Here is a 27,859-nt window from a genome sequence, read left to right on the forward strand (position 1 = left end):
CATCCATGGATGAATGGATAGAGAAGATGTGATTGATACACACACACACTGAAATATTACTCAGCCATAAAAAAGAATGAAATCTTGCCATCTGTGTTGACATGGATGGACTCGGAGGATATTATGCTTAGTGAAATAAGTTAGATAGAGAAAACCAAATACCATATGATTTCACTTATATGTGGACTCTTAAAAACAAAACAATGAACAGAAAATAAACTCAGAGACAGAGAAAAAACTGGTGGTTGCCAGAGGGGAGGTGTGTAGAGGAATGGATAAAATAGGTGAAGGGGATTAAGAGGTACAGACTGCCAGCTATAAAATACGTAAGTCATCGGGATGAAATGTACAGCATAGGAACACAGTTAATAATATTTTAACAACTTTATACGGTGATAGATGGGAACTGGTCTTATGGTGGTGACCATTTCATAATGTATAAAAATACTGAATCACTATGCTGTACACCTAAAACTAATATAATACTGTATGTTAATTATAACTCAGTTTAAAAAAAGAAGTTGAGATAAAACATAGACTTGAGTTTACCTGCCTGTCAGATATCCAACCGCAGAGGCAGCATAACAAGCCTACAAAGAAAAAACACTGGGACTTAAGCATTTTGGGACTCTTATAGTATTAAATTGTATTAAGTATTATTATTATACATGTATAAAGTATGTATATAATAATTCACTCTCAAGTAAGGGGGAATTGGAACATTTTTCATTCTAACAAGTAATGTTCTACCTGTAAATTTTAAACAATGGTTTAAGCATCTAATTCTAATTTTGAGTTTTTCAAGGAATTTGTCCATATCATCTAGTTTATTCATAACATCATCTTATAATTGCTTAAACGTCTACAGGATCAATAGGACTGTCCTCTTTTTTATTCCTAACATTGATAATTTGTATTTTTTCTCTTTTATTCTTCATCAGTCTTGCTAGGGATTTACCAAATTTATTAATCTTTTCAAAGAACCAATTTTTGGATTTGTTGATTTTTTTCTGTTGTTTCTTTGTTTTCTCTTCCATTGATTTCTGCTTTTTTTAAAAAAATAAATTTATTTATTTTTGGCTGTGTTGGGTCTTCATTGCCATGCGTGGGCTTTTTCTAGTTGCGGTGAGCGGGGGCTACTCTTCCTTGCAGCGCGTGGGCTTCTCATTGTCGTGGCTTCTCTTGTTGCAGAGCACGGGCTGTAGGCACACAGGCTTCAGTAGTTGTGTCACGTGGGCTCAGTAGCTGTGGCTTCCAGGCTCTAGAGCTCAGGCTCAGTAGTTGTGGCACATGGGCTTACTTGCTCTGCAGCATGTGGGATCTTTCTGGGCCAGGGCTCAAACCCGTGTCCCTTGCATTGGCAGGCAGATTCTTAACCACTGTGCCACCAGGGAAGCCCAATTCCTGCTTTTGTACTTATTATTTTACTACTTTCAGTTTGGGTTTACCTTGGTTTTCTTTTTCTAGCTTCTTAATATGTAAGCTTAGAGCACTGATTTTTGATCTTCTTTACTAAGTATAGATTCATTTAAAACTATTTCCTCTAAGTACTGCTTTAGCTATAGCTTACATGTTTGAGATCTCATCTTCTCATCATCATTCAATTCAAAATGTTTTCCATTTTCCATTGTGATTTCTTCTTCACCCCACTGGTTATTTAGGGTCCATGGTGACATCCCCTTTTTCACCCCTGACACTGGTAATTTGTATTTTTTCTCTTTTATTCTTAATCAGTCTGCCGTGAAGGTTATTGATTTTATTAATCTTTTCAAATATTTACAAAGGATTCAAACATACTGAATTTCCAAATGTTTGGGGGATTTTCTATCTTTCTGTAATTGAATTCCAGTTTATTTCCATATGGTCAGGTCACATATACTGTTTGTTTCCAATCCTTAGAGATTTGTTGAAATTTCCTTCATGGCCTTCATATGGTTAGTTTTTATTTTTAAACTGCACTTCAGCTCACTATAGGAAGACAAGGAAGGTGCTAAATTAAATACAAGATAATCTGGAAAAATGCTAAATGCCCTTTAGGAAGAAATGAGACTGGGTTGGCAAAATGTCCTAACTTCCTTTCTTGTGCTTCCAAATAAGCCTCCGAGAAGGGTGGCAAGGTAATGAGGTGGAATGAGCACTGGACTGGGGCTTAGGACACCTCTGGAGTCCAATCACGGCTTTACCATTTGTGATACCTGTCACTTTGCAGAGCCACCTACTATACAACATGAGACTTGGCCTTCACCCATTCACCTTGCAGGTACTACCGGACCTCCTATCAAGTGCAGGCTCTACCTACGCACTGGAGATACAGATGTGTCAAGAAAAAATAATATCCGTGACCCCCTGAAGCTCAGAGCCTACTAGGGAAGTCAGACCGGACAAATAATACACAGACACATAATAATAGTTAGTTACAGAGTGAAGATCAGAGGACAGGATTCAGACCAGGTAAATGTCCCTGCCAATTCTGACACTCTAGACTGGGCAGAGTACAATACTGTATACTGTAAGAGCATGGACTCCAGACCCAGAATACCTAAGTTCAAATCCTGGCTCTGCCAATACCAGCTGCCTCCTTGAGCAAGTTTCTTAACCCCTCTGGGTCTCACTTTTCTCATTTGTAACTAGGATTAACAATGGTTCTTGCCTCCTAGGATTGTTGTGATTGATACGTGTGAAGTATTAGAGGCGAGATAAGCGGCGACTGTCCACAGTGAAAATTTGCCATTATTATTACTCATCCCCAATGCTGCATTCGGCTCTCCAAGTCCATACTTACCGCCTGCTCGTTCCTCATCCCGATGTATCTGATGCCCACCTCCTGGGCAGCAAGGGCGATTTCGGTCACCGGGATGCCTACGATGCCAAACATGTAATTCACATCCTGTGGGCCAAGAACAGAGAAATGAGGCCGCTAAAAGGAAAGCCTCCAGCAAAGCTCCCCCCTGCCCTCCCCGCCGCTCTCCCGTTTCCAAGACAACGTCTCGGCCCCCGTCGGCCGCCGTAGGAGCCTTTCAATCAGGAAGGTCCAGCACACCTGTGTTTTCAGGGCCTGGGCGACGACTTTAGCACCAGACACCAGCCTCTCGCCTCCGTCGCTGCGCTCTGCCAAGTTACTTTCCGACATCTTGCACCTGAAGTGCGAGGCCCTCTCGCAGTGGACAGCAGGCTAACGCGAAGTCACCCAGCCAAACCAACGCCGGAGACACCAACAGTGGGGCCGCTTCTCTGAGTGAGGAGGAGGGCGACCCACCGCTTTAAACGGCGGAGAGGAGAAGGCGGGGCTGAAACCAGCCCGCTCGGGGTGAGGTGAGATGTAAACACACTCTCTCTCCTGCCACAACCAGGCCCTTTCCCCGGGCCCTCCATTAGCGGCCGGCAGAGTGTCAGGAGGAGGCGGGACTAGCTGGAGGCGGAGGCCTGTGCCGAGCAGGTGAGAGGTCGAACCGCGGAGGCCTGTCGCCTTAGTCCACCACCCGGAGCCATTTCGAGACTGCGTAAGGCGGGTGGTACTTACGCAGAGTCCGGGCGGAAGGGGGCTAGGGGCTTGGGCAGAAGGGGACGTTGCGCGCGCTCCCGGCCCCGCCCCCGGCCTCGGGGCTCTGGGGGCTGCGGGCTGGTTTCGCAAAGGCTGCTGGGATGCGGGTGGCTGGAAGGTTCCGGTTGTACGGCGAGGTCGTTTTTGGGTTGCGTGGTCATTCTTCCGCGTCCCTTAGGTTCGAGGATTTGACTTACACGCTTTCTGATTTGTACGCTCATATCTTTGTGGCTTTGCAGTCCGTGAAGATTAATACCCGTCAGTTAAATCCGTAAGCGGATGTGTACTCTACGTCGTGTCTTAGAGGAGGACACGGAATCTCCCAAGCGAGAGATAAAAGTAACTTACCCAGAGCCATTGGACCAGACCGTGCTTCAGACTAACAATCTTGGGCTCTATTCACTGATAAGCCCTTTGGCCACAGGAGATAAGAGGAGCCCCTTGAGCCTAGTTACTTTTGACCGTTATTTTCTCTAACCCTAGCCAATAACCCTCCACTCTTGTCTTTACAGTCAGGAAATGGGGGGTGGGTTGTGATTCTTAAGAGTCAGTCCCGCACCACAACCAGCTCCTGCAGCTCAGAACCTTTTTTTAAAAAAAAAGTTTGATTAAAAAAAGAAAATCAGTAGTTGATTTACAATGTGTTAATTTTTTCTGTACAGCAAAGTGATTCAGTTATACATATATATGAATTCTTTTTCTTTTCCATATTCTTTTCCATTGTGGTTTATCACAGGACGAGAACCTTTTAAAACACATTTTTGAGTGAAAAAATGGCCTTACAATGTGTGATTTATGAGGCTATGGCCTCAGGGTCATTAGACCATCTGCTCGGTAGCAAACAAAATCGCCAATGGTAAGGAAGAGTGGAACTTTAAATTTTTGACGATCTGGAGTGTTTTAAAGCAAAAAGACCAGTAATATGTGGAAAGTAAAAAAACAAGAAGAGAGAGGAGTGGGTCATGGGTAGTAAAATGAATGAAAAGCATTAGAAGTGAAAGGATTTCTAAAGCCAGTGGGACCTTCCAAAAAGGTTTCCCCTCGAATTTCAAGCCCTAATGCCCACCCTGGCCCCCTTGGATATGGGGGCCTAGCCTAAGGTAGTCCATTTAAGAGGGAGATTTCTTTGAAGTCTCAGAGTTCATCTGGAAAATAAATGCAGATCTTGCATTGTATTCCAGAATCTATCCATATTTTAATATAAAAGTGATCTTTTTATTGAGGTAAACATACACGTAAATGTACAGATCTTAAATGAGTTTTGACAATTGTATATACCTATGTAACCACCACCCAAAATACAAATGACATTTTAAAATATTTACCTGTGAAATAAAATTGACATTCCAGAAAGATGCACAGTGCTCTTTGTGTGGCTTTGAATAGTCCTTGGTACAGTGTCTCCTGTCCCTGTTTGAGAAGCATAGACCCTATACCTCTCTACCATGTGGGATTGTTTATATCAGTACCTGTATGACAGTTTCTATCCCCAAGCATCAGAATCACTAGGAAAGCTTTTTAAACAAACAGTTGCTTGGGCACTACCCCACATCTTCTGAATCAGCATCTTAAGACAAATTAGGCACCTGTATTTTTTTTAAAGCTGCTACCTAAATTTGATTTGCAGCCTGACTTGAGGACCACTAGCTCTGTACTCATGCTAGAGGCATGAGTTAATAATTAAATGTGTGATTGCATTTTACCAAAAACTGTTGCTTAATTTGGATTTATGGGTTCAAGGCTGGTTTGACATCAGTAGCACAGACCATGTAGATGGCAGTTAGTCAGTTCATGTGGACTTGTGTTCAAAGAAGAACTGTGTTCTTCTGTCCCAAAAGAATCACTGACAGAATCACTCAGTATAAAGTGAGAAAACTAAACTATGAATTGGAACAAATCCCCTGAATTCAGAATAACCAATTGTGCAAAGGGACAAATTCTCAACTGACTGGACTCTGCCCTTTAGCAGAGGGAGTCGGTGAGACTGTTGAAATTTGCTTCACCTTACAGCTTTGAGTTCAGGGCCCAACATTCCATGGTTCACTTGGGTCTGATGATTCAGCAAAAGTGCTGAGAGTCTCACCCCAAGATTTGCAGGCACTTGGAGCAACTGCTTTCAATCCAACAGCAATGACAGGATTCCAGGATTCTTTTGTAACTTACCCAAGGCCTTTTGTGCAGACATTGTAAGCGTTAACCACATTCTTTATTACTTTCATTGGTGGTAGGCATGGAATTTTATTTGTTTTGCCTTGTTTGTTTATTCGTGGAAAGAGGTCAAAGGAGGAGTAAGTCTAGGGTTTTTTTTTAACAGAAAAGGCTAAAGTAATGATTACATGCTCTCCAGAGAGCATACTGGTTACTGTATTTGTGGGCTCTGGACCTGAGATTATGAGGGAGATATTTGGTGGCTTTCTTACATCTGGGCGAAGAGAACATCTAGGCAACCAGGTCATTTCCTTAGAGTTGCAAAATAATACCTGGAGAAAATATACTTGCTAAAGATTTAAAATAGGCAGCTTCTACAGTAACTTCTTAGGCCCCAGAATTATGTTTTAATGGGTAAACTAACTGCTATGAGGACATAAGTGACTTATGTCAAATGGCTTAGAAGTCATAACGTAGTATTTCTTCATATGCAAGTACTCCACACTCGGAGGTGGCCTGTGGCCCAGGGGTTGGTCAACCATCACATATGAAACATGGTATCAGTTTTTAAATGTTTTCTGTTTTCATTTGTTTCTTCTGTTTTGCCATCAGCTTTCATTACAGCCCCTTCCTTTAGCTTTTTTTTAAAAATAAATCTATTTATTTATTTATTGGCTGTGTTGGGTCTTTGTTGCTGCCTGAGAGCTTTCTCTAGTTATGGCAAGCGGGGGCTACTTTTCATTGCGGTGCGCGGGCTTCTCATTGCGGTGGCTTCTCGTTGCGGAGCATGGGCTCTAGGCACACGGGCTTCAGTAGTTGTAGCATGCGGGCTCAGTAGTTGTGGCTCATGGGCTCTAGAGCGCAGGCTCAGTAGTTGTGGCGCACGGGCTTAGTTGCTCCGTGACATGTGGGATCTTCCCAGACCAGGGCTCGAACCTATGTCCCCTGCATTGACAGGTAGTTTCTCAACCACTGCACCACCAGGGAAGTCCCGATATTTTTTTAAATATATTTTTTATATACTTAAAGATGTCATTTATGACATCTTTCAGACACATGAATAAGAACAGAGATTAACACACACCCATGTGTCCAGCGCTAGCTTAAGAAACACTTAACAAATAGAACGAAACCCCTATTGTTTCCTTCCCCCATCACATCTCCTGCCCTGTGCCATAGAGGTAACCACTATCTTGAATTTGGTGTTTATAATTCCCACCTGTGCATTCTTTAGGTGATTGGCATTTAGGTTGTTTTAAGCTTTTTAGTGTTATAAACAGTTTTCTTTGAATATTCTTGCATGTCTCCTTGTGCACTTGTGTGAGTTTTTATGTATATGTATCTAGCAGTGTTATCAGAGGGTAGGTTCTTATCTCATAGCAGAAAGAATTCAGAGATGAGACAGGGAGGTCAAGAAAGCAAAGTGAGGATTTATTTAAGAGAAAGTATGCTCTCAAGGGGAGAGCAGCCAGTCTCAGGTGAGTAGCTGCACTGAGTTTCTTCAGCAAGCTGCTTTGTGGGGCATAGAAATGAAGGGGTGGAATATTCACTGGGGAGGGAAGGGGTGGGTTCATATTCCCTGATTTTCCTCCCAGCTCCACCTTCCCGAGGGGAGGAGGGATTTCTGTCCTTATTTAGCCTTGATCAGAAGTGTCATGACATTGGTGCATGATGAGTACTTCTTATCTGTGAGGCTAATTTTATTGTAATGAGGGCACCGCCTTTCCCCACCTTTCTTTGTCTACAGGACACTTATCACCCCCCAAATGTGTAGTTTCCTGTCAGTCTGGAGATTCCTGCTTTTCTTTGTCTGACCAGGGACCCCCATTGTTTACAAGATATGTGGTTTCCTGCCATTTGACCCCTGCCCCTCCTTCTCTGCTCGTATCTAGCTAACTGCCTGCTTTAACAGGGGTGGGTCATCATCAATTTTATTAGATATTACCAAATTGGTCTCAAAAGTTATTGTACCAATTTATACCCCTAACTTCTGTATATAAGAACTCCCCTTTCTCTGCACCCTCAATTGTGGAATTTAAAATTTTTTGCCAATTTGATGGTTGTAAAATGGATTTTCATTTCCATTTCTCTGACTACTAATGAAGATATCTAGGTATAGATTATATAGTTATATATTTGGATTTACCATTGGGATTTCTGCTGTGAGTTACCTGTTTATATCTTTTGTCCTTTATTGGATTGTTTATCTTATTTATCTTTACATGTTCTTTATATATCCTTGATACTTATTCTTCGTCTTTTACCTTTGTTTATAGTTACTTTTGAGGTACAAAATTTTGTGTCTTTTCGGTGTGTGGTCACAACTGACAATTTTGTTTTTTGGCTGTGGCGCACAGCTTGTGGGATCTTAGTTCCCCAACCAGGAATTGAACCCACGTCCCCTGCAGTGGAAGTGTGGAGTCCTAACCACTGGACCACCAGGGAATTCCCACAACTGACAATTCTTTTCCTTTATTTTATACTCTTTGTATCTTGCTTGAGAAAACTTTCCCTAAACTGAGGTTATATGGAGTTTTTTTTCTATATTTTCATTAAAAAGTTTAGTTTTTTTTATATTTAAGCCTCTTGGTCTACCTGAAATTGATTTATATATATGATGAGAAGTAGCAATCCAGGGTTTTTTCCATATAATATATATATCAATTAGATTTTGATGTGTAACTAACCACTCTAAAACTCAGTGACCTAAAGCAACCACCATTTATTTAATTTATAATCCTGTGAGGCTGGGCTCAGCTGGGCTCCTTCATGTGTCTGTGATCAGTTGCTAGTCAGCTAGGTCACTCTGCCACTGGAAGTTGACCCCCGGTCCCCAGCGGTGGCAGGCTTATCCCCACTGTGCCATATATCTTTCATCATTCAGCAGGCTTCCCTGGGCTTCTTTTATTGGCAGCAGGTTGCAAAAGGGGACAAATCCTATGGCAGAAGCCTTTGTGTGCCCATGTTTGCTAACATCGCATTAGCCAAAGTAAGTTATAGGTAGAGCTCAGTCTCTGAGTGGGATGGCATTAATGTTACATGATAAAGGAAAATGAACACACAGAGAGGAATAATTGCTAGCCATTTTTATAGTCAATTTACTAAACTACTTGTTGTCCAAGCACCTTTGATGGTATAGTTCATTCTTATCCCACTGATCCATGTTATCTATCAAGTTGCCATATATGTGTGGTCTGTCTCTGGACTCTGTTCTTTTCCTGTCCCAACACCAGTCCTACACTATCTTAATTTCTATATTTTTAAAATAAGTCTTTATTTTAGGACAAGTCCTTCTACTTCGTTCTTTTGAAACCATCTTATCTATTGTAATTAGTTTCCTATCACTGCTGTAAAAAATTACTACAAAATTAATGGCTTAAAACAACATAAATTTATTATTTTAACAGTTTTGTAGTTCAGAAATCTGAAATGGGGTTCACTGGGATAACAGCAAGGTGTTGGCAGGAGCACGTTCCTTTCTGGAGGCTCTGGGAGAGAATCCATGCCTTTCTCCTTCTAGCTTCTAGAGGCCTCTCAAGTTCTTGACTCCATCTTCAAAGTGAGCAGTATCACGCCAAGTCCTTCTCATGCTGCCATCCCTTCTTCTGCCTCCCTCTTTCACTCCCAAGGATACTGGTGATTACATTAAGTTTACCGGGATAATCTCCCTATCTCAGAGTCAGCTAATTAGCACCTTAATTCCCCTTTGCCATGTAACCTAACATACTCACAGATTCTGGGGATTAGGATGTGAACATCTTTGCGGGGCCATTATTCCGCCTCTAGGTTTATTCTTAGCCTTTTTCTCTTTCGTACATATTATAGAATCAGTTTCTCGAATTCCATGAAATACTCATTGGAATTACATTGTTCGTAAATTAATTTGGATAGAACAATATCTTTATATTGAGTCTATCTTGCCATGAGCATTATATATCTCTCCATTTATTTTACTCTTCCTTAATCTTTTAATTGAAATCTTTCCTTATGTTTATTTCTAAGTATCTTACTGTTTAGTTATTTGCATTTTCTAGTTTTGGGGGGCCAATGTATTAGAATGCAATTAATTTTCTTATGCTTGTCTTAAATTTAACTACTGTATTTTCTTATTAATTATAATTTGCTTATAGATGCTCTTGGGTTTCTTTGTAGATAATCATATCATTAATGAAAGTTTTGTTTCTTCTTTTCCTATTCTTATATCTTTTATACTTCTTTTTCTTTTTTTAACATTCCTAAATTTATTTCATTTTATTTTTTGAAGGTTAGACTCCATTTATAGTTATTATAAAATATTGGCTATATTCCCTATGTTATACAATATATCCTTGTAGCTTACTTTATACATAATAGTTTGCACCTCTTAATGCCCCTTCCCTCTTCCCTCTCCCCACTGGTAACCACTAGTTTGTCCTCTACATCTCTGAGTTTTACTTCTTTTTTGTTATATTCACTAGTTTGTTGTATTTTTTAGATTCCACATATAAGTTATATCACACAGTATTTGTCTTTCTCTGACTTATTTCACTTGACATAATACTCTCCAAGTCCATCCATGTTGTTGCAAATGGCAAAACTGCATTCTTTTATATGGCTGAGTAGTATTCCATTGTGTGTGTTTGTATGTGTGTATATACATACACACACACACCACATCTTCTCTGCCTGTTCATCTGTTGGACACTTAGGTTGCTTCCATATCTTAGCAACTGTAAATAGTGCTGCTGTGAACACTGGGGTGCTTGTATCTTTTTGAAATTAGCGTTTTTGGGTTTTTTAGATATATACCCAGGAGTGGAATTGCTGGGTCATGTGGTAGTTTTATTTTTATTTTTTTGAGGAACCTCCCTACTGTTTTCCACAGTGGCTATACCAATTAACATTCCCGCCAACAGTGTACAAGGATTCCCTTTCTCCACATCCTCACCACATTTGTTATTTGTGTTCTTTTTGATGATAGCCATTCTGACAGGTGTAAAGTGATATCTTATTATGGTTTTGATTTGCATTTTCCTGATGATTAGTGATGTTGAACATCTTTTCACGTGCCTGTTGGCCATCTACATTTCTTCTTTGGATATACTTCTTTTTCTTATCTTATTGCACTGGCTAAGACCTCCTGTACAATATAGATAAGAAGCGCTGATAAGTCACATTTTAATTTCCTTTAATTTATTAATGTGGTGAATTAAGTTGATACACTTTCTCATATTAAATGATCCATCATTCTTGTGATAAACCCAACTTGGTCACGATGATTTTCTTCTTAGACATTGCTTAGTTAGTTTGCTTTTGTTTTTTTTGCAGTACGCGGGCCTCTCACTGTTGTGGCCTCTCCCGTTGCGGAGCACAGGCTCCGGACGCGCAGGCTCAGTGGCCATGGCTCACAGGCCCAGCCGCTCTGCGGCATGTGGGATCCTCCCGGACCGGGGCAAGAACCCGTGTGCCCTGCGTTGGCAGGCGGTGTTTGCTATTATTTTTATTTAGGCTTTCTGCATTTGTGTTTAAGAGTGAGAGTCAACCATTATTTTCCTTTTTTTTTTTTTTTTTTTTGCTGTACGCGGGCCTCTCACTGTTGTGGCCTCTCCCGTTGCAGAGCACAGACTCCGGACGTGCAGACTTAGCGGCCATGGCTCACGGGCCTAGCCACTCTGCGGCATGTGGGAACTTCCCGGACCGGGGCACGAACCCATGTCCCCTGCATCGACAGGCGGACTCTCAATGACTGCGCCACCAGGGAAGCCCATGTCTGTGAATTTGAATCCTAAACCCACATAAGGAAACCTTTGTTATAACTTCTCAGGGGATACGTTTTCCCCCCTTCAAAACCCAAGATGAGATGTACAAGTTTCTATGTCAGATAGTTACTTTTGCTGGCAGGCAGGTGTTTATATGTTTGTCTGACATATCATTATTGCATTAGTGCACTGGGTATTGCATTATTATTTGGATAATATCATTATTACCCAAAGGTTGTAGTTTACATTAGGATTCACTTAGTGTTATATGTACATTTTGTGGGGTTTGACAAATGTATAATGAAATGTATCCCCCACTATAGTATCATACAGAATGGCTTCACTGCCCTAAAAATCCTCTGTGCTCCACCTGTTTAGCCCTCCCTTCTGAACTTTTTACTGTCTCCACAGTTTTGCCTTTTCCAGAATGTCATATAGTTGAAGTCACACATATATACCCTTTTCAGATTGGCTTCTTTCACTTAGTAAAATGCATCTAAGTTTCCTCCATGTCTTTTCATGGCTTAATAGCTCCTTTCTTCTTAGTGCTGAACAATATTCCATTGTTTGGATGGACCATGGTTTATCCATTCACTTACTCTCAGTTGCTTCCAAGTATTGGCACTTATGAATAAAGTGGGTGTAAACACTTGCGTGCGGGTTTTTGCATGGACATAAGTTTTCAACTCATTTGGGGAAATACAGGTGTATGGCTGCTGGATCACATGGTAAGAGAACTGTATGTTTAGGTTTTAAGGAACTACCAGTTTTTTTCCCAAAGTGGCTGTACCTTTGTATTCCCACCAGCAGTGAATGAGAGTTCATGTTGCTCCACATCCTTGCCAGCATTTGGTGTTGTCAGGGTTCTCAATTCTCAGTTTTGGCCATTTATTAGGTGTTTAGTGGTATCTGTCATTGTTTTAACTTGCAGTTCCCTAATGATACATGATGTGAAGCATCTTTTCATATGCTTATTTGTCATCTATATATCTTCTTTGGTGAGGTAATTGTTCAGATCTTTTGCCTATTTTAAATTGATTTGTTTGTTTTCTTATTGTTAAATTTAAGAGATCTTTTTTTTTTTTTTTTTTTTTTGCGGTACGCGGGCCTCTCACTGTTGTGGCCTCTCCCGTTGTGGAGCACAGGCTCCGGACGCGCAGGCTTAGCGGCCATGGCTCACGGGCCTAGCCACTCCGTGGCATATGGGATCTTCCCGGACCGGGGCACGAACCCGTGTCCCCTTCATCGGCAGGCGGACTCTCAACCACTGAACCACCAGGGAAGCCCTAAGAGATCTTTTTATATTTTGGGTAACCATCTTTTATCTTTTGCAGATATTTTCTCCTAGTCTGTGGCTTGTCTTATTCTCTTGACATTGTCTTACACAGAGCAGAAGTTGTTGTTTTTTTTTTGTTTTGTTTTTAATTTGAGGTATAGTTGATTTACAATGTTGTGTTAATTTCTGGTGTACAGCAAAGTGATTCAGTTATACATATGTATACATTCTTTTTCAATATGGTTTATTACAGGATATTGAGTATAGTTTCCTGTGCTATACAGAAGGACCTTGTTGTTTATCTATTTTATATAGAGTAGTTTGTATCTGCTAATCCCAAACTCCTAATTTATCCCTCCCCTACCCCCTTTTCCCTTTGGTATTCATAAGTTTGTTTTCTATTTCTGAGTCTGTTTCCTAAATAAGTTCATTTGTGTCATATTTTAGATTCCACATACAAGTGATATCATATACTATTTGTCTTTCTCTGACTTACTTCACTTAGTATGATAATCTCTAGGTCCATCCATGTTGCTGCAAATGACATTATTTCATTCTTTTTTATGGCTGAGTAGTATTCCATTGTGTGTGTGAATATATATATATATATATATATGTTTGTATGTATGTATATATATGACATCTTCTTTATCCATTCATCTGTTGATGGACATTTAGGTTGCTTCCATGTTTGGCTGCTGTAAAAAGTGCTGCTATGAACATAAGAGTGCATGTATCTTTTTGAATTAGTGTTTTCTTTGGATCTATACCCAAGAATGGGATTGCTGGATCATATGGCAACTCTGTTTTTAGTTTTTTGTGGAATCTCCGTACTGTTCTCCATAGTGGCTGCACCCATTTACATTCCCACCCGCAGTGTAGGAGGGTTCCCTTTTCTCCACACCCTCTCCGGCATTTATTTTTAGACTTTTTAATGATGGGCATTCTGACCGGTGTGAGGTGATACCTCACTGTAGTTTTGATTTGCATTTCTCTAATAATTAGCAATGTTGAGCATCTTTTCATGTGCCTGTTGGCCATCTATATGTCTTCTTTGGAGAAATGTCTATTTAGATCTTCTGCCCACTTTTTGATTGAGTTATTTGGGTTTTTTTGTTATTGAGTTGTATGAGCTGTTTGTATATTTTGGAAATTAAGCCCTTGTCAGTCGCATCATTTGCAAATACTTTCTCCCAGTCCATAGGTTGTCTTTTCATTTTGTTTATGGTTTCCTTTGCTGTACAAAAGCTTATGAGTTTGATTAGGTCCCGTTTATTTTTGCTTTTATTTCTATTGCCTTGGGAGACTGACCTAAGAAAACATTGGTATGATTCACGTCAGAGAATGTTTTGCCTATGTTCTCTTCTAGGAGTTTTGTGGTGTCATGTCTTATATTTAAGTCTTAAACACTTTTGAATTTATTTTTGTGTATGGTGTGAGGGTATGTTGTGACTTCATTGATTTACATGCGGCTGTCCAGCTTTCTTAACACCATTTGCTGAAGAGACTGACTTTTCTCCATTGTAAATTCTTGCCTCCTTTATCGAAGATTAATTGACCATAGATGTGAAACTGCACACCTCAGATTGGGACTCGAACCCAGCCAAAACCCAAATTGGGACTTGAACCCACTCTCTTTTAATTGCGATCACACACCTGGTCCCAGGACTTAAGCTCAGGTTCTTTATGTCTCATCGCAGAAAGAATTCAGTGAGAGACTTTCAGTGAAAGTGATAGGTAAGAAATGGAATTATTTAGAGAGATACACATTCCATAGACAGAATATGGTCCATCTCAAAAGGCGAGAATGGCCCTGGGAGAAACACACTACACAAAGTGTGGGCCATCTCAGAAGGCAAGAGACCCCAAAATATGGGGTGGTTAGTTTTTATGGGATGGGTAATTTCATAGGCTAGCAAGTGGAAGGATTACTCCAACTATTTTGGAGAAGGAGTGGGGATTTCCAGGAATTGAGCAACTGCCCACTTTTTGACCTTATATGGTTAACCTTGGAACTGTCATGGTGCTGGTGGGTGTGTCATTTAGCTTATGCTGATGTATACAATGAACATATAATTAGGCTCAAGGTCCCCTGGAAGTGGAATCTTTCTCCATCTTGGACCTAGTTGGTTCTAACCGGTTTATTTTTTATCCAATAGCTATGTCATTCTTTTACAGGTTGTACCCTGCCCCCTTCCCTCCTGTTTCAGGTGTGTGAGTTTATTTCTGGGCACAGGGCAGAGGTTTTTAATTTTAATGAAGTCCAGCTTATCATTTATTTCTTTCATGGATCATGCCTTTGGTGTTGTATCTAAGAAGTCATCACCATACTCAAGGTTATCTAGGTTCTCTCCCATGTTATCTTCTAGGAGTTTTGTAGTTTTACACTTTACATTTAGGTCTGTGATCCATTTTGAGTTAATTTTTGTGAAGGGTGTATGTGATGAAATTTATAATAACAAATATATGTTTAGTATTCATCCCCATTTCTATCACAGCGCTCCTAAAACCCTTGGAATTTCCGAAGTGATAAGGGCAATATGTGTCTTTTGATATTCATAACAAGCCCCTATCAACCACACCTGAGTTTATGTTAATGTGTTAAATTTTGGAAAGCCCCTAAGTATGGGGTCTGATTGCCGGGGTAATCAACCATGTGATTGAAGGGTTGTAATTTAGCCCCTGACCTCCTGGGAGAGGGGAGGGGATGGAGTTTGAGTTCAGTCACCAATGGCCAGTGATTTAATCAAGGATACCCAAAAAGACAGGATTCAGAGAGCTTCTGGGTTGGTGAACATTTAGAGATACAGGGAGAGGGCACCCCTTCCCATATACCTTGCCCCTATATACCTCTTCATCTGGCTTTTTTATCTGTATCTTTTATCGTGTCTTTTATAATTAACTGTTAATGTAAATAAATGTTTCTGAGTTCTGTGAGTTGCTCTAGCAAATTACCAAACAGGAGGAGAGGGTTGTGGGAATCTCTATAACTAGTCAGTCAGAAGCACAGATAACCTGGATTTGCAATTATCATCTAAAGTGGGGAAGGAGTGAGCCCTTAGGCTGTGGGATCTGACACTACCTTTAAGTAGATAGTGTCAGAACTGAGTTAATTGTTTGGTGGTATTGGACAAAACACATAGGGGGTAAGAGCTCTGTCTAGACTGATTTTCTTGCATGTAATGTCTACTTGTTCCAGCACTATTTGTTGAAAAGACTGTCTTTGCTTCAGTGTATTGCCTTTGCTCCTGTCAGAGATCAGTTGACTGTATTTATGTAGATCTGTTTCTGTGCTCTCTGTTTTATTTTATTATTGATGTATTTGTTTATTCTTTTGCCAATACCACACTGACTTGATTACTGTAGTTTTATAGTAAGTCTTGAAGTTGGATAGTGTCAGTTCTCAGACTTTGTTCTTCTCCTTCAGTAGTGTATTGGCTATTCTGGGTCTTTCGTTTCTCCATATAAACTTTTGAATCAGTTTATCGATATCCACAAAATAACTTGCTGGGATTTTATTTGGGATTGGATTCAATCTGTAGATCAAGTAGGGAAGAACTGACATCTTGACGATATTGATTCTTCCTCTCCATGAACATGGAATCCTTTCATTTCATTCTTCAGAGTTTGGTGATTTCTCTTATAGATCTCTTACATATTTCATTAGATTTATACCTAAGTATTTCATTTTTGGGGTGCTAATGTAAATGGTATTGTGTTTTTCATTTCAAATTCTACTTGTTAATTGCTGGTATATAGAAAAGCAATCGACTTTTTAAAAAAAATATTTATTTTATTTTTGGCTGCATCGGGTCTTAGTTGCAGCATGTGGGATCTTTTGTTGCGGTTCATGGGCTTCTCTCTAGTTGTGGCACATGGACTGCAGAGCACGTGGGCTCTGTCGTTGTGGTGCACGGGCTCCAGAGCACATGGGTTCTGTAGTTGCAGCACATGGGCTCACTAGTTGTGGCGTGTGGACTCAGTAGTTGTGGCGTGTGGGCTTAGTTGCCCCGTGGCATGTGGGATCCCAGTTCCCCGACCAGGGATCGAACCCACATCCCCTGCATTGGATCCCTGCATCCTCTTAACCACTGGACCACCAGGGAAGTCCCTAGGAAAGCAATAGACTTTTGTATATTAACATTTTATCCTGTAACCTTGCTATAATCACTTATTAGTTCCAGGAGGGTTTATTTTTATCAGTTCTTTCAGATTTTCTACGTAGATAATCATGTCATCTGCAAAGAAAGACAGGTTTATATCTTCTTTCTCAATCTGTATGTCTTTTATTTCCTTTAATTGTCTTATTGCATTAGCTAGAACTTCTAGTACAATGTTGAAAAAGAATGGCAAGAGGGAGCATCCTTGTTTTATACCTGATCTTAGTAGGAAAACTTAGTTTTTCTCACCATTAAGTATGATGCTAACTGTAGGTTTTTCGGTAGATGCTCTTGATCATGTTGAGGAAGGTCCCCCCTCTATTCCTAGTTTACTGAGAGTTTTTATCATGAAGGTTTTGGATTTTATCAAATGCTTTTTCTTTTTTTTTAATTTAATTTTATTTATTTATTTTTTATACAGCAGATTCTTATTAGTTATCTATTTTATACATATTAGTGTATTCAAATGCTTTTTCTGCATCCAAGTTTTCTTTTTTAGTCCATTGTTGTGATGGATTACACGAACTTATTTTCAAATGTTGAATCAGCCTAGCATGCCTGGAATAAATCTCATTTGGTCATGGTGTATAGTCCTTTTTATAAATTATTGGATTGGATTTGCTAATATTTTGTTGAGGATTTTTGCAGTTTTATTTTCTTGTAATGTCTTTGTCTGGTTTTTGCATTAGGGTAATGCAAGCCTCATAGAATGAGTTTGGAAGTACAGTTGATCCTTGAACAACACGGGTTTAAATTGCATGAGTCCACTTATACGTGGATTTTTTTTTCAATAAATACTACAGTACCACACAATCTGCAGTTGGTTGAATCCACAGATGTGGAACCTTGTGTACTGAGGGCTGGCTCTGGGACTGGAGCATCCGTGGATTTAGTATCTGCAGCAGATCCTGGAACCATGGATACCAAGGGATGACTGTATGCTCTCTGATTCTGTCTTCTAGAAGAGATTGTTAAGAATTAGTATAATTTCTTCCTTAAGTGTTTGGTAGAATTTACCAGTGAACCTATCTGGGCCTGTTTTACATGTTTTGGAAGGCCTGCTGTTGGACAGGGCTGGGTCCCAGGGTGGCTGGCTGTGTGGCCCTGGGGGATACAGGGCTGGTGCCCATCTGCTGATGGGCAGCTAAGCCCCCAGCACTAATAGGGTAGAGGGAGGACTCCGGAATGGTGCTTGCTAGCACTAGTGTCCTCGTGGTAGAACAAGTACCTCAAAATGGCTGCCATCAGTATCTATGTGCCCTGGGGGACCCCATTTGCCTCTTGCCTCTCTAGGACTCTCTAAGATCAGCAAGTGGGTCTGACCCAGGGTCCTTTCAAATTATGCCTCTGCCCTGGGTCTAGGAGCCTGTGAGATTTTGCTTGTGCCCTTTAAGAGCAGAGTCTGTATTTCCTTCAGCCCTCTGGATCTCCCCTATGCAATCCGCACTGACTTTCAAAGCAAAACTTTCTGTGGGCTCATCTTCTCTATGCAGGACCCCTGGGCTGGAGCCCAGTGTAGGACTCAGACCCTTCACTCCTTGGGGAGAACCTCCACAATTGTAATTACCCTCCAGTTTGTGGGTGTTGACTAAACTGCATCTTTGCCCCTCCTACCAGCTTCCTGTGGCTCCTTCTTTATATCTTTAGTTGTAGAAAATCTTTTCTGCTAGCCTTCAGCTTGTTCTCATATAGTTGTTTTGTAAATAGGTGTAATTTTGGTGTACCCAAAATGGGAGGAGGTGAGCTCAGAGCCTTCCTACTCTACCACCTTGGTCACACCAAAGCTTAGATTATTGATCTTAGATCTCTTTTCTTTCCTAATATATGTATTCAATACTGTTCAAAATATCCCTCTTTACACTCCTATCACTGCATCTCACAAGTTTTCATAAGTTGTATTTTCATTTAGTTCAAAATATTTTAAAATTTCTCTTGAGATTTCCTCTTTGACCCATGTGTTATCATAGAAGCAAGTTGTTCAATCTCCAAGTATTTGAGGATTTCCCAGTTACCTTTCTGTTATTGATTTCTAGTTTAATTCCATTGCAGTTTGAATGCAGACATTGCATGATCTCTGTTCTTTAGAATTTGTTAAGGTATGTTTTATGGCCCATAATGTTTTCTATCTTGATGAATACAGCATATTTCATGCAAGCTTGAGAAGAATGTGTATTCTGGTGTTATTGGATGAAGTAGTCTATAATTATATCCAATTATTTTTTTGAATTTTTGAAATTTATTTAATTTATTTTTTTATACAGCAGTTTCTTATTAGTTATCCATTTTATACATATTAGTGTATACATGTCAATCCCAATCTCCCAATGCATCACACCACAACCACCCCCCTGCCACTTCCCCCCTTGGTGTCCATACGTTTGTTCTCTACATCTGTGTGTCTATTTCTGCCTTGCAAACCGGTTCATCTGTACCATTTTTCTAGGTTCCACATATATGCGTTAATATACGGTATTTGTTTTTCTCTTTCTGACTTACTTCACTCTGTATGACAGTCTCTAGATCCATCAACGCCTCTACAAATGACTCGATTTCGTTCCTTTTTCTGGCTGAGTAATATTCCATTGTATATATGTACAACATCTTCTTTATCCATTCTTCTGTCGATGGGCATTTAGGTTGCTTCCATGTCCTGGCTATTGTAAATAGTGCTGCAGTGAACATTGGGGTGCATGTGTCTTTTTGGATTATGGTTTTCTCTGGGTATATGCGCAGTAGTGGGATTGCTGTGTCATATGGTAGTTCTATTTTTAGTTTTTTAAGAAACCTCCATACTGTTCTCCATAGTGGCTGTATCAATTTACATTCCCACCAACAGTGCAAGAGGGTTCTCTTTTCTCCACACCCTCTCCAGCATTTATTGTTTGTGGATTTTCTGATGATGCCCATTCTAACTAGTATGAGGTGATACCTCATTGTCATTTTGATTTGCATTTCTCTAATGGTTAGTGATGTTGAGCAGCTTTTCATGTGCTTCTTGGCCATCTGTATGTCTTCTTTGGAGAAATGTCTATTTAGGTCTTCTGCCCATTTTTGGATTGGGTTGTTTGTTTTTATAAAAATTGAGCTGCACGAGCTGTTTATATATTTTGGAGATTAATCCTTTGTCCGCTGATTCATTTGCATATATTTTCTCCCACTCTGAGGGTTGTCTTTTTGTCTTGTTTGTAGTTTCCTTTGCTTTGCAAAAGCTTTTAAGTTTCATAAGGTCCCATTTAATTTTGTTTTTATTTCCATTACTCTAGGAGGTGGATCAAAAAAGATCTTGCTGTGATTTATGTCATAGAGTGTTCTTCCTATGTTTTCCTCTAAGAGTTTTATAGTGTCTCATTTTACATTTAGGTCTCTAATCCATTTTGAGTTTATTTTTGTGTATGGTGTTAGGGAGTGTTCTAATTTCATTCTTTTACATGTAGCTGTCCAGTTTTCCCAGCACCACTTATTGAAGAGACTGTCTTTTCTCCATTGTATATCCTTCCCTCTTCTGTCATAGATTAGTTGACTATATGTGCGTGGGTTTATCTCTGGGCTTTCTATCCAGTTCCATTGATCTATATTTCTGTTTTTGTGCCAGTACCATATTGTCTTGATTACTGTAGCTTTGTGGTATAGTCTGAAGTCAGGGAGTCTGATTCCTCCAGCTCCATTTTTTTCCCCTCAAGATTGCATTTCTATTCAGGGTCTTTTGTGTCTCCATACAAATTTTAAGATTTTTTGTTCCAGTTCTGTAAAAAATGCCATTAGTAATTTGATAGGGATTGCATTGACTCTGTAGATTGCTTTGGGTACTATAGTCATTTTCACAATATTGGTTCTTCCAATCCAAGAACATGGTATATCTCTCCATCTGTTCACATCATCTTTGATTTCTTTCATCAGTGTCTTATAATTTTCTGAGTGCAGGTCTTTTACCTTCTTAGGTAGATTTATTCCTAGATATTTTGTTCTATTTGTTGCGATGATGAATGGAATTGTTTCCTTAATTTCTCTTTTTGATCTTTTGTTGTTAGTGTGTGGGAATGCAAGAGATTTCTGTGCACTAATTTTGTATCCTGCAACTTTACCAAATTCATTGATTAGCTCTAGTAGTTTTCTGGTGACATCTGTAGGATTCTCTATGTATAGTATCATGTCATCTGCAAACAGTGACAGTTTTACTTCTTCTTTTCCAATTTGTATTCCTTTTATTTCTTTTTCTTCTCTGATTGCTGTGGCTAGGACTTCCAAAACTATGTTGAATAATAGTGGCGAGAGTGGACATCCTTGTCTTGTTCCTGATCTTAGAGAAAATGCTTTCAGTTTTTCACCACTGAGAATGATGTTTGCTGTGGGTTTGTTGTATATGGCCTTTATTATGTTGAGGTAGGTTCCCTCTATGCCCACTTTCTGGAGAGTTTTTTTTTATCATAAATGGGTGTTGAATTTTGTCAGAAGATTTTTCTGCGTCTATTGAGATGATCATGTGGGTTTTATTCTTCACTTTTGTGGGGGGGCATTAAAGGTCACCAGGCTTTTTATTGCCATTAAAGCAGACTCGGACAGGGTGGTCCCAGCCTCGAGAGGGGACAGCCTGGCGGTCATGGGAACACTCATCACAGAAGCCCTGTCTGCAGGCCCAGCAGTGGTACTTGGAAAGCTTGACGCTGAACTCCTTCTGGCAGTTGTGGTAGTGCAGGACCTCATGGTCTGGTACCCAGTACACCGGCCTGGCCTCATCCTTCACCAAACCTAGTGGTATGTCATTGGCCGTCACCACGGCTCCCAAAGTGTCCTGCACGGACTTGCCCACCTTCCAAACAATCAGCATTCCACCCTCACTGAGGTACCCTGTGCCTCAGTGGCATCTAACTGAGAATTCCTGGCTTCATAGCAGTTGTCACACACCCGCACGGGTGCAGGGCCCCAGCCCCACTCCGGCACTGGCCGGGTCATGGGTGAACAGCTGTCTCAGAAGCCCTCCCCCCAGGCCCGGCAGTGATGCTTGATGTCATTATCTTTAAAGGATGTAGCACACTTGTTGCAGCTTAGGATCTGGGAGTTGGGCCTCCAGTAGGCAGGGGCGATCTGGTATGTCAGCCAGGATGTCACAACCTTGGTGGGCCCAAGGCTATAAGCTCAGACACCGACTGAGCCATGAAGTTCATCCCATCCAAGAGGCGCTGGGCAGCATTGTTGTTGTCCTTCTGAAATCCATTAGTTCCAGGCCACACATGCACAATCTCTGTCTGCACCACTGTGTCCACAGGATATTGGTTCCCAAACCAGTACTGCCGGCTACAATAGACCACGCTGCAGTTGGGACATTCGATTACGTACCCAGACCAGGCATATTTTGCGAGACCCATCCAGGGGGAGTCGGTTGAAGCAGCCGTCTTGGGCACCACGCTGACTTCATTGCCTCTCTCGTAGCAGGCCTTGCAGGTAAAAACCCGGTTGTCATACTGGTGAGAGTATCTGCAGTGGCTTTTGGCTTCATGAGGTACTCCTTCTTTCCCGTGATTCATGCTGTTCTTACATCCAGCCCCACAGCTGAGGCACAGGACGGAGCAGGTGAAGTACTCATCTGGAAAAAGGGAGCTGTGTGCCATCTCATCATCGGGGATCTCACCGCTGAAGCGGTCGCTGAGGGCCTTCAGAGCTTTGAAGATGATCCCCAGGTGCCGGGGAGAACGGGTGGTGTTATTCTCTAGTTGTTGCTCCAAAGCACGCCGAAGACCAGAAAAGTCTGTGGGAGGATTGTATGTCCTCGTTCCCTTGTAACGAATAGAACTGGAGACTTCAGGGAAGCGGCCCAGCTTTTGGAACCGGTCCTGGATGAGCTTCTCGGGCACCTCGGAGGGGTGATCAGAGCCCAGCAGCTGAGTGTGCACAGTCTCGTGGAAAACGATAACAGCAGGGCCCAGGGTGGACAGGGGGACATCCAGGCCACAGCGGGCAGTGGTAGCCTTGAGCTCCTTGGTGAAATGCTTCAGATAAGCTTCTGAGGCGTCCCCAAGGAACTTGAAGAGGTCATTGTGCAGTCGGTCTGCATGAGTTCGATAGATGACGAGGCCTAATGGCCAGGACCTTAAGCAGTACCCGTGTTCTCTGGCTTATATTCACTGTAGCCCCCAAGAGCCCTTCTGTGTCTATCACTGCTACTTTGTGGACTGGGTCATATGCCGCCCACACTCCAACAGTGCAGGACTCCTGGGCAGGGGAGGTTTTGAAGACTTCCTGGCCACAAAAGAAAGTGTGGTTGAGGGTATGAGACTTCTCATCCCCAGTATTTCCAAAAATGGAAACCACTTTCAGATGCTGATAGGGTTTGCAGTCCAATTTCCTAATAAAGTCCTCTTCATTCGTTACCTGAATTTCTTCATTCTCATCTACTAGGAGGAAACTCACAACCTTCTCAGTCATCTTCTTCGTCTTGGTGTCCTCATCCATCCCTTCTTCCTCCAGCAACGCCTGTACCTTAGCCACATGGTACACAGTAACAGGTTGCCTCCTTTTGTTACCCCCAGAATGAGTCCTCTCTGGCACTCCAGGAACAAGTTGATTTTACAGGTCTGGCACCTCACGTCTGCCATCTGCTTCATACCTGGAGAACGCCCACTGGGGCCCTTGCAGGGGTCACAGTAAGGGACGTGGCCAGCTTTGAGTCTGATCCGCTCATGGTTTCTCAGGCGCTCCTGCCGCTGGAGCTTCTCCTCGCAGTGGAGACACTGCAGGCTGCAGCACTCATCACACTTGGAGACGGCTTCGTCAGTCCCGCTGCAGGTGTAACTCTCCTGGCACAACAGCCCAGGGTTCAGGCCCTTCTCTGCTGGGGAAGTCTGCGCACTCATATTCAGACTGAGAAGGAAAGCATCTACAATATAACGGTACCTGGGCTTTCCCCAGAAGTGAAGACAAAGGCGTTGAGTCTGAAGACTGAGCACAGCCTCCACAGGGTTCTGAACACCCTTAAAAAAATGTTTTTAAAAAAACATTCGATGTCCTATCAGAATTCTTCACACATTTACAAACGTTCGGATGTTTAATTTTCTGCTGCCAAGCCTCCTGGATCAGCAGCAATGTTGACTTGGCTTGATAGTTTCATCCTCCATAAAGTGCAGGCAAATATATGGTTAAAATTAACTTGAGAGGGTCTGTTATGGCTATCTGAGAGAGATCTGATGGGTTCACTGAGGTGGGCGCATGCATGGGGCCTCAGACACAAGGTTTTGGTAATGAAAGAGAGTGGTCAGGAACTTTTCAATATTATCCAGCTTAAGTCAGTATTTCAGAGGATACCTCGACGCCTCTCTCCAGCCGGGGATTCCTCACCCTTCCTTCTTTCCGGACAACACCACCACAACCCGAGGGGCAGCAGCAAGGTCTAAGAACAAAGAAGGGCACCCCAAATCCCCCCCACGCTGGCAGAGGCCAGAGCCGCATCCATTGTTTATACCACGCCCACCGCCTCCGCCCCCCCCTTCCTTCCCGGGGGCAGAGGGAGCTCCAGGGCTATCACTCGTCCGGTGCAGGGCTATGCCCTTCCCTCCCCGACCGCAGCATCCCGGGAACCCTACCAAGAAGCAGCTCTGCTGTGGCGAGGAAGTGTCAGGGGATCCCGGGGCCCCGGTGGAGGTGTGGGCTGTTCCTCAGGGCACCAGTGGATCTATCCTCATCTCCATTTCCATCCCCCTCCTCCTTCACTGCCTCCTGGGGTTCCTCCTCTCCTGTTGTCAGTTAGGATCAGCTGATGTGAGTGAACTTCTCCCTGCTCCCAATTTGTTAATATGGTGTATCACACTGATTGATTTGTGTATATTGATGCGCAATATAAATATTTTGCATCCCTGGGATAAATCCCACTTGATTATGGTGTATGATCCTTTTAATGTGTTGTTGGATTCTGTTTGCTAGTATTCTGTTGAGGAATTTTGCATCTATATTCATCAGTGATACTGGTCTGTAATTTTCTTTTTTTGTAGTATCTTTGTCTGGTTTTGGTATCAGGGTGATGGTGGCCTCATAGAATGAGTTTGGGAGTGTTCCTTCCTCTGCAATTTTTTGGAAGAGTTTGAGAAGGATAGGTGTTAGCTCTTCTCTAAATGTTTGGTAGAATTCACCTGTGAAGCCATCTGGTCCTGGACTTTTGTTTGTTGGAAGATTTTTAATCACAGTTTCAATTTCATCACTTGTGATTTGTCTGTTCATATTTTCTGTTTCTTTCTGGTTCAGTCTTGGAAGCTTATACCTTTCTAAGACTTTGTCCATTTCTTCCAGGTTGTCCATTTTATTGGCATACAGTTGCTTGTAGTAGTCTCTTAGGATGCTTTGTATTTCTGTGGCGTCTGTTGTAACTTCTCCTTTTTCATTTCTGATTTTATTGATTTGAGTCCTCTCCCTGTTTTTCTTGATGAGTCTGGCTAATGGTTTATCAATTTTGTTGTTTATCTTCTCAAAGAACCAGCTTTTAGTTTTATTGATCTTTACTATTGTTTTCTTTGTTTCTATTTCATTTATTTCTGCTCTGATCTTTATGATTTCTTTTCTTCTACTAACTTTGGGTTTTGTTTGTTCTTCTTTCTCTAGTTCCTTTAGGTGTAAGGTTAGATTGTTTATTTGACATTTTTCTTGTTTCTTGAGGTAGGCTTGTATTGCTATAAACTTCCCTCTTCATCCCATAGGTTTTGGATCATCGTGTTTTCGTTGTCATTTGTCTCAAGGTTATTTTTTTATTTCCTCTTTGATTTCTTCAGTGATCTCTTGGTTATTTAGTAATATATTGTTTAACCTCCATGTGTCTGTGTTTTTTAGGATTTTTTCTCTATAATTGATTTCTAATCTCATAGCATTGTGGTCAGAAAAGATGCTTGATATGATTTCAATTTTCTTAAATTTACTGAGGCTTAATTTGTGACCCAAGATGTGATCTATCCTGGAGAATGTTCCTTGCACACTTGAGAAGAAAGTGTAATCTGTTTTTGGATGGAGTGTCCTATAAATACCAATTAAATCTATCTGGTCTATTGTGTCATTTAAAGCTGTGTTTCCTTATTAATTTTCTGTTTGGATAATCTGTCCACTGGTGTAAGTGAAGTGTTAAAGTCCCCCACTATTATTGTGTTACTGTTGATTTCCTCTTTTATAGCTGTTAGCAGTTGCCTTAGATATTGAGGTGCTCCTATGTTGGATGCATATATATTTATAATTGTTATATCTTCTTCTTGGATTGATCCCTTCATCATTATGTAGTGTCCTTCCTTGTCTCTTTATTTAACATTCTTTATTTTAAAGTCTATTTTATCTGATATGAGTATTGCTACTCCAGCTTTCTTTTGATTTCCATTTGCATGGAATATCTTTTTCCACCCCCTCACTTTCAGTCTGTATGTGTCCCTAGGTCTGAAGTAGGTTTCTTGTAGACAGCATATATATGGGTCTTGTTTTTGTATCCATTCAGCGAGCCTGTGTCTTTTGGTTGGCACATTTAATCCATTCACTTTTAATGTAATTATCGATATGTATGTTCCTATTACCATTTTCTTAATTGTTTTGGGTTTGTTTTTGTAGGTCCTTTTCTTCTCTTGTGTTTCCCACTTAGAGAAGTTCCTTTAGCATTTGTTGTAGAGCTGGTTTGGTGGTGCTGAACTCTCTCAGCTTTTGCTTGTCTGTAAAGCTTTTGATTTCTCCGTTGAATCTGAATGAGATCCTTGCTGGGTAGAGTAATCTTGGTTGTAGGTTCTTCCCTTTCATCACTTTAAACATATCATGCCACTCCCTTCTGGCTTACAGAGTTTCTGCTGAGAAACCAGCTTTTAACCTTATGGGAGTTGCCTTTTATGTTATTTGTTGTTTTTCCCTTGTTGCTTTCAAAAATTTTTCTTTGTCTTTAATTTTTGTCAATTTGATTACTGTGTGTCTCGGCATGTTTCTCCTTGAGTTTATCCTGCCTGGAGCTCTCTGTGCTTCCTGGACTTGGGTGGCTATTTCCTTTTCCATGTTAGGGAAGTTTTTGACTATAATCTCTTCAAATATTTTTGGGTCTTTTCTCTCTCTCTTCTCCTTCTAGGACCCCTGTAATGCGAATGTTGTTGCATTTAATGTTGTCCCAGAGGTCTGTTAGGCTGTCTTCATTTCTTTTCATTCTTTTTTCTTTATTCTGTTCCATGGCAGTGAATTCCACCATTGTGTCTTCCAGGTCACTTATCCGTTCTTCTGCCTCAGTTATTCTGCTATTGATTCCTTCTAGTGTATTTTTCATTTCAGTTATTGTATTGTTCATCTCTGTTTGTTTGTTCTTTAATTCTTCTAGGTGTTTTTTCTTTAATTTTTCTAGGTCTTTGTTAAACATTTCTTGCATCTTCTCGATCTTTGCCTCCATTCTTTTTCCGAGATCCTGGATCATCTTCACTATCATTATTCTGAATTCTTTTTCTGGAAGGTTTCCTATCTCCATTTCATTTAGTTGTTTTTCTGGGGTTTTATCTTTTTCCTTCATCTGGTACTTAGCCCTCTGCCTTTTCATCTTGTCTATCTTTTTGTGAATGTGGTTTTAGTTCCACAGGTTGCAGGATTGTAGTTCTTCTTGCTTCTGCTCTCTGCCCTTTGGTGGATGAGGCTATCTGAGAGGCTTGTGCAAGTTTCCTGATGGGAGGGACTGGTGGTGGGTAGAGCTGGCTGTTGCTCTGGTGGGCAGAGCTCAGTAAAACTTTAATCTGCTTATCTGCTGATGGGTGGGGCTGGGTTCCCTCCCTGTTGGTTGTTTGGCCTGAGGCGACCCAACACTGGAGCCTACCTGGCTCTTTGGTGGGGCTAATGGTGGACTCCGGGAGGGCTCACACCAAGGAGTACTTCCCAGAACTTCTGCTGCCAGTGTCCTTGCCCCCACGTTGAGACACAGCCACCCCCCACCTCTGCAGGAGACCATCCAACACTAGCAGGTAGGTCTGGTTCAGTCTCCTGTGGGGTCACTGCTCCTCCTCCTGGGTCCCAATGTGCACAC

General features: G+C 41.3%; 2 protein-coding genes and 1 pseudogene across 11 annotated transcripts in view; 1 reads left to right on the top strand and 2 right to left on the bottom strand.

The window, feature by feature from the left end:
* HACL1 (2-hydroxyacyl-CoA lyase 1) overlaps positions 1-3,548 on the bottom strand; it is a 42,122-nt gene extending 38,574 nt beyond the window's left edge. For both annotated transcript variants that reach the window (XM_089911165.1, XM_022561731.2), the window contains exons 1-3: positions 3,041-3,548; positions 2,783-2,887; positions 550-590 (exon numbers count right to left, since the gene is read on the bottom strand). In XM_089911165.1, coding sequence (XP_089767291.1) covers positions 550-590; positions 2,783-2,887; positions 3,041-3,130 — 236 coding nt within the window. In that variant the 5' untranslated portion in view covers positions 3,131-3,548. The remainder of the gene's footprint in view (positions 1-549; positions 591-2,782; positions 2,888-3,040) is intronic.
* BTD (biotinidase) overlaps positions 3,114-27,859 on the top strand; it is a 62,219-nt gene continuing 37,473 nt past the window's right edge. For 3 of the 9 annotated variants that reach the window (XM_089911166.1, XM_022561736.2, XM_022561738.2), the window contains exon 1: positions 3,114-3,436. The gene's annotated coding sequence lies outside the window, so the exon portion shown is untranslated. Of the gene's footprint in view, positions 3,501-9,722; positions 27,798-27,859 lie in introns of those variants that run through there. The other 6 variants (XM_089911170.1, XM_022561732.3, XM_089911168.1 and 3 more) reach the window with 4 other exon arrangements.
* On the bottom strand, positions 20,684-23,822 carry LOC111168156 (zinc finger FYVE domain-containing protein 1 pseudogene; annotated as a pseudogene).

Source organism: Delphinapterus leucas, chromosome 4 (assembly GCF_059928025.1).
Source record: "Delphinapterus leucas isolate spDelLeu-1000000601 "Yukka" chromosome 4, BTC_Dleu_Yukka2, whole genome shotgun sequence".
Classification (NCBI taxonomy): Eukaryota; Metazoa; Chordata; class Mammalia; order Artiodactyla; family Monodontidae; genus Delphinapterus; species Delphinapterus leucas.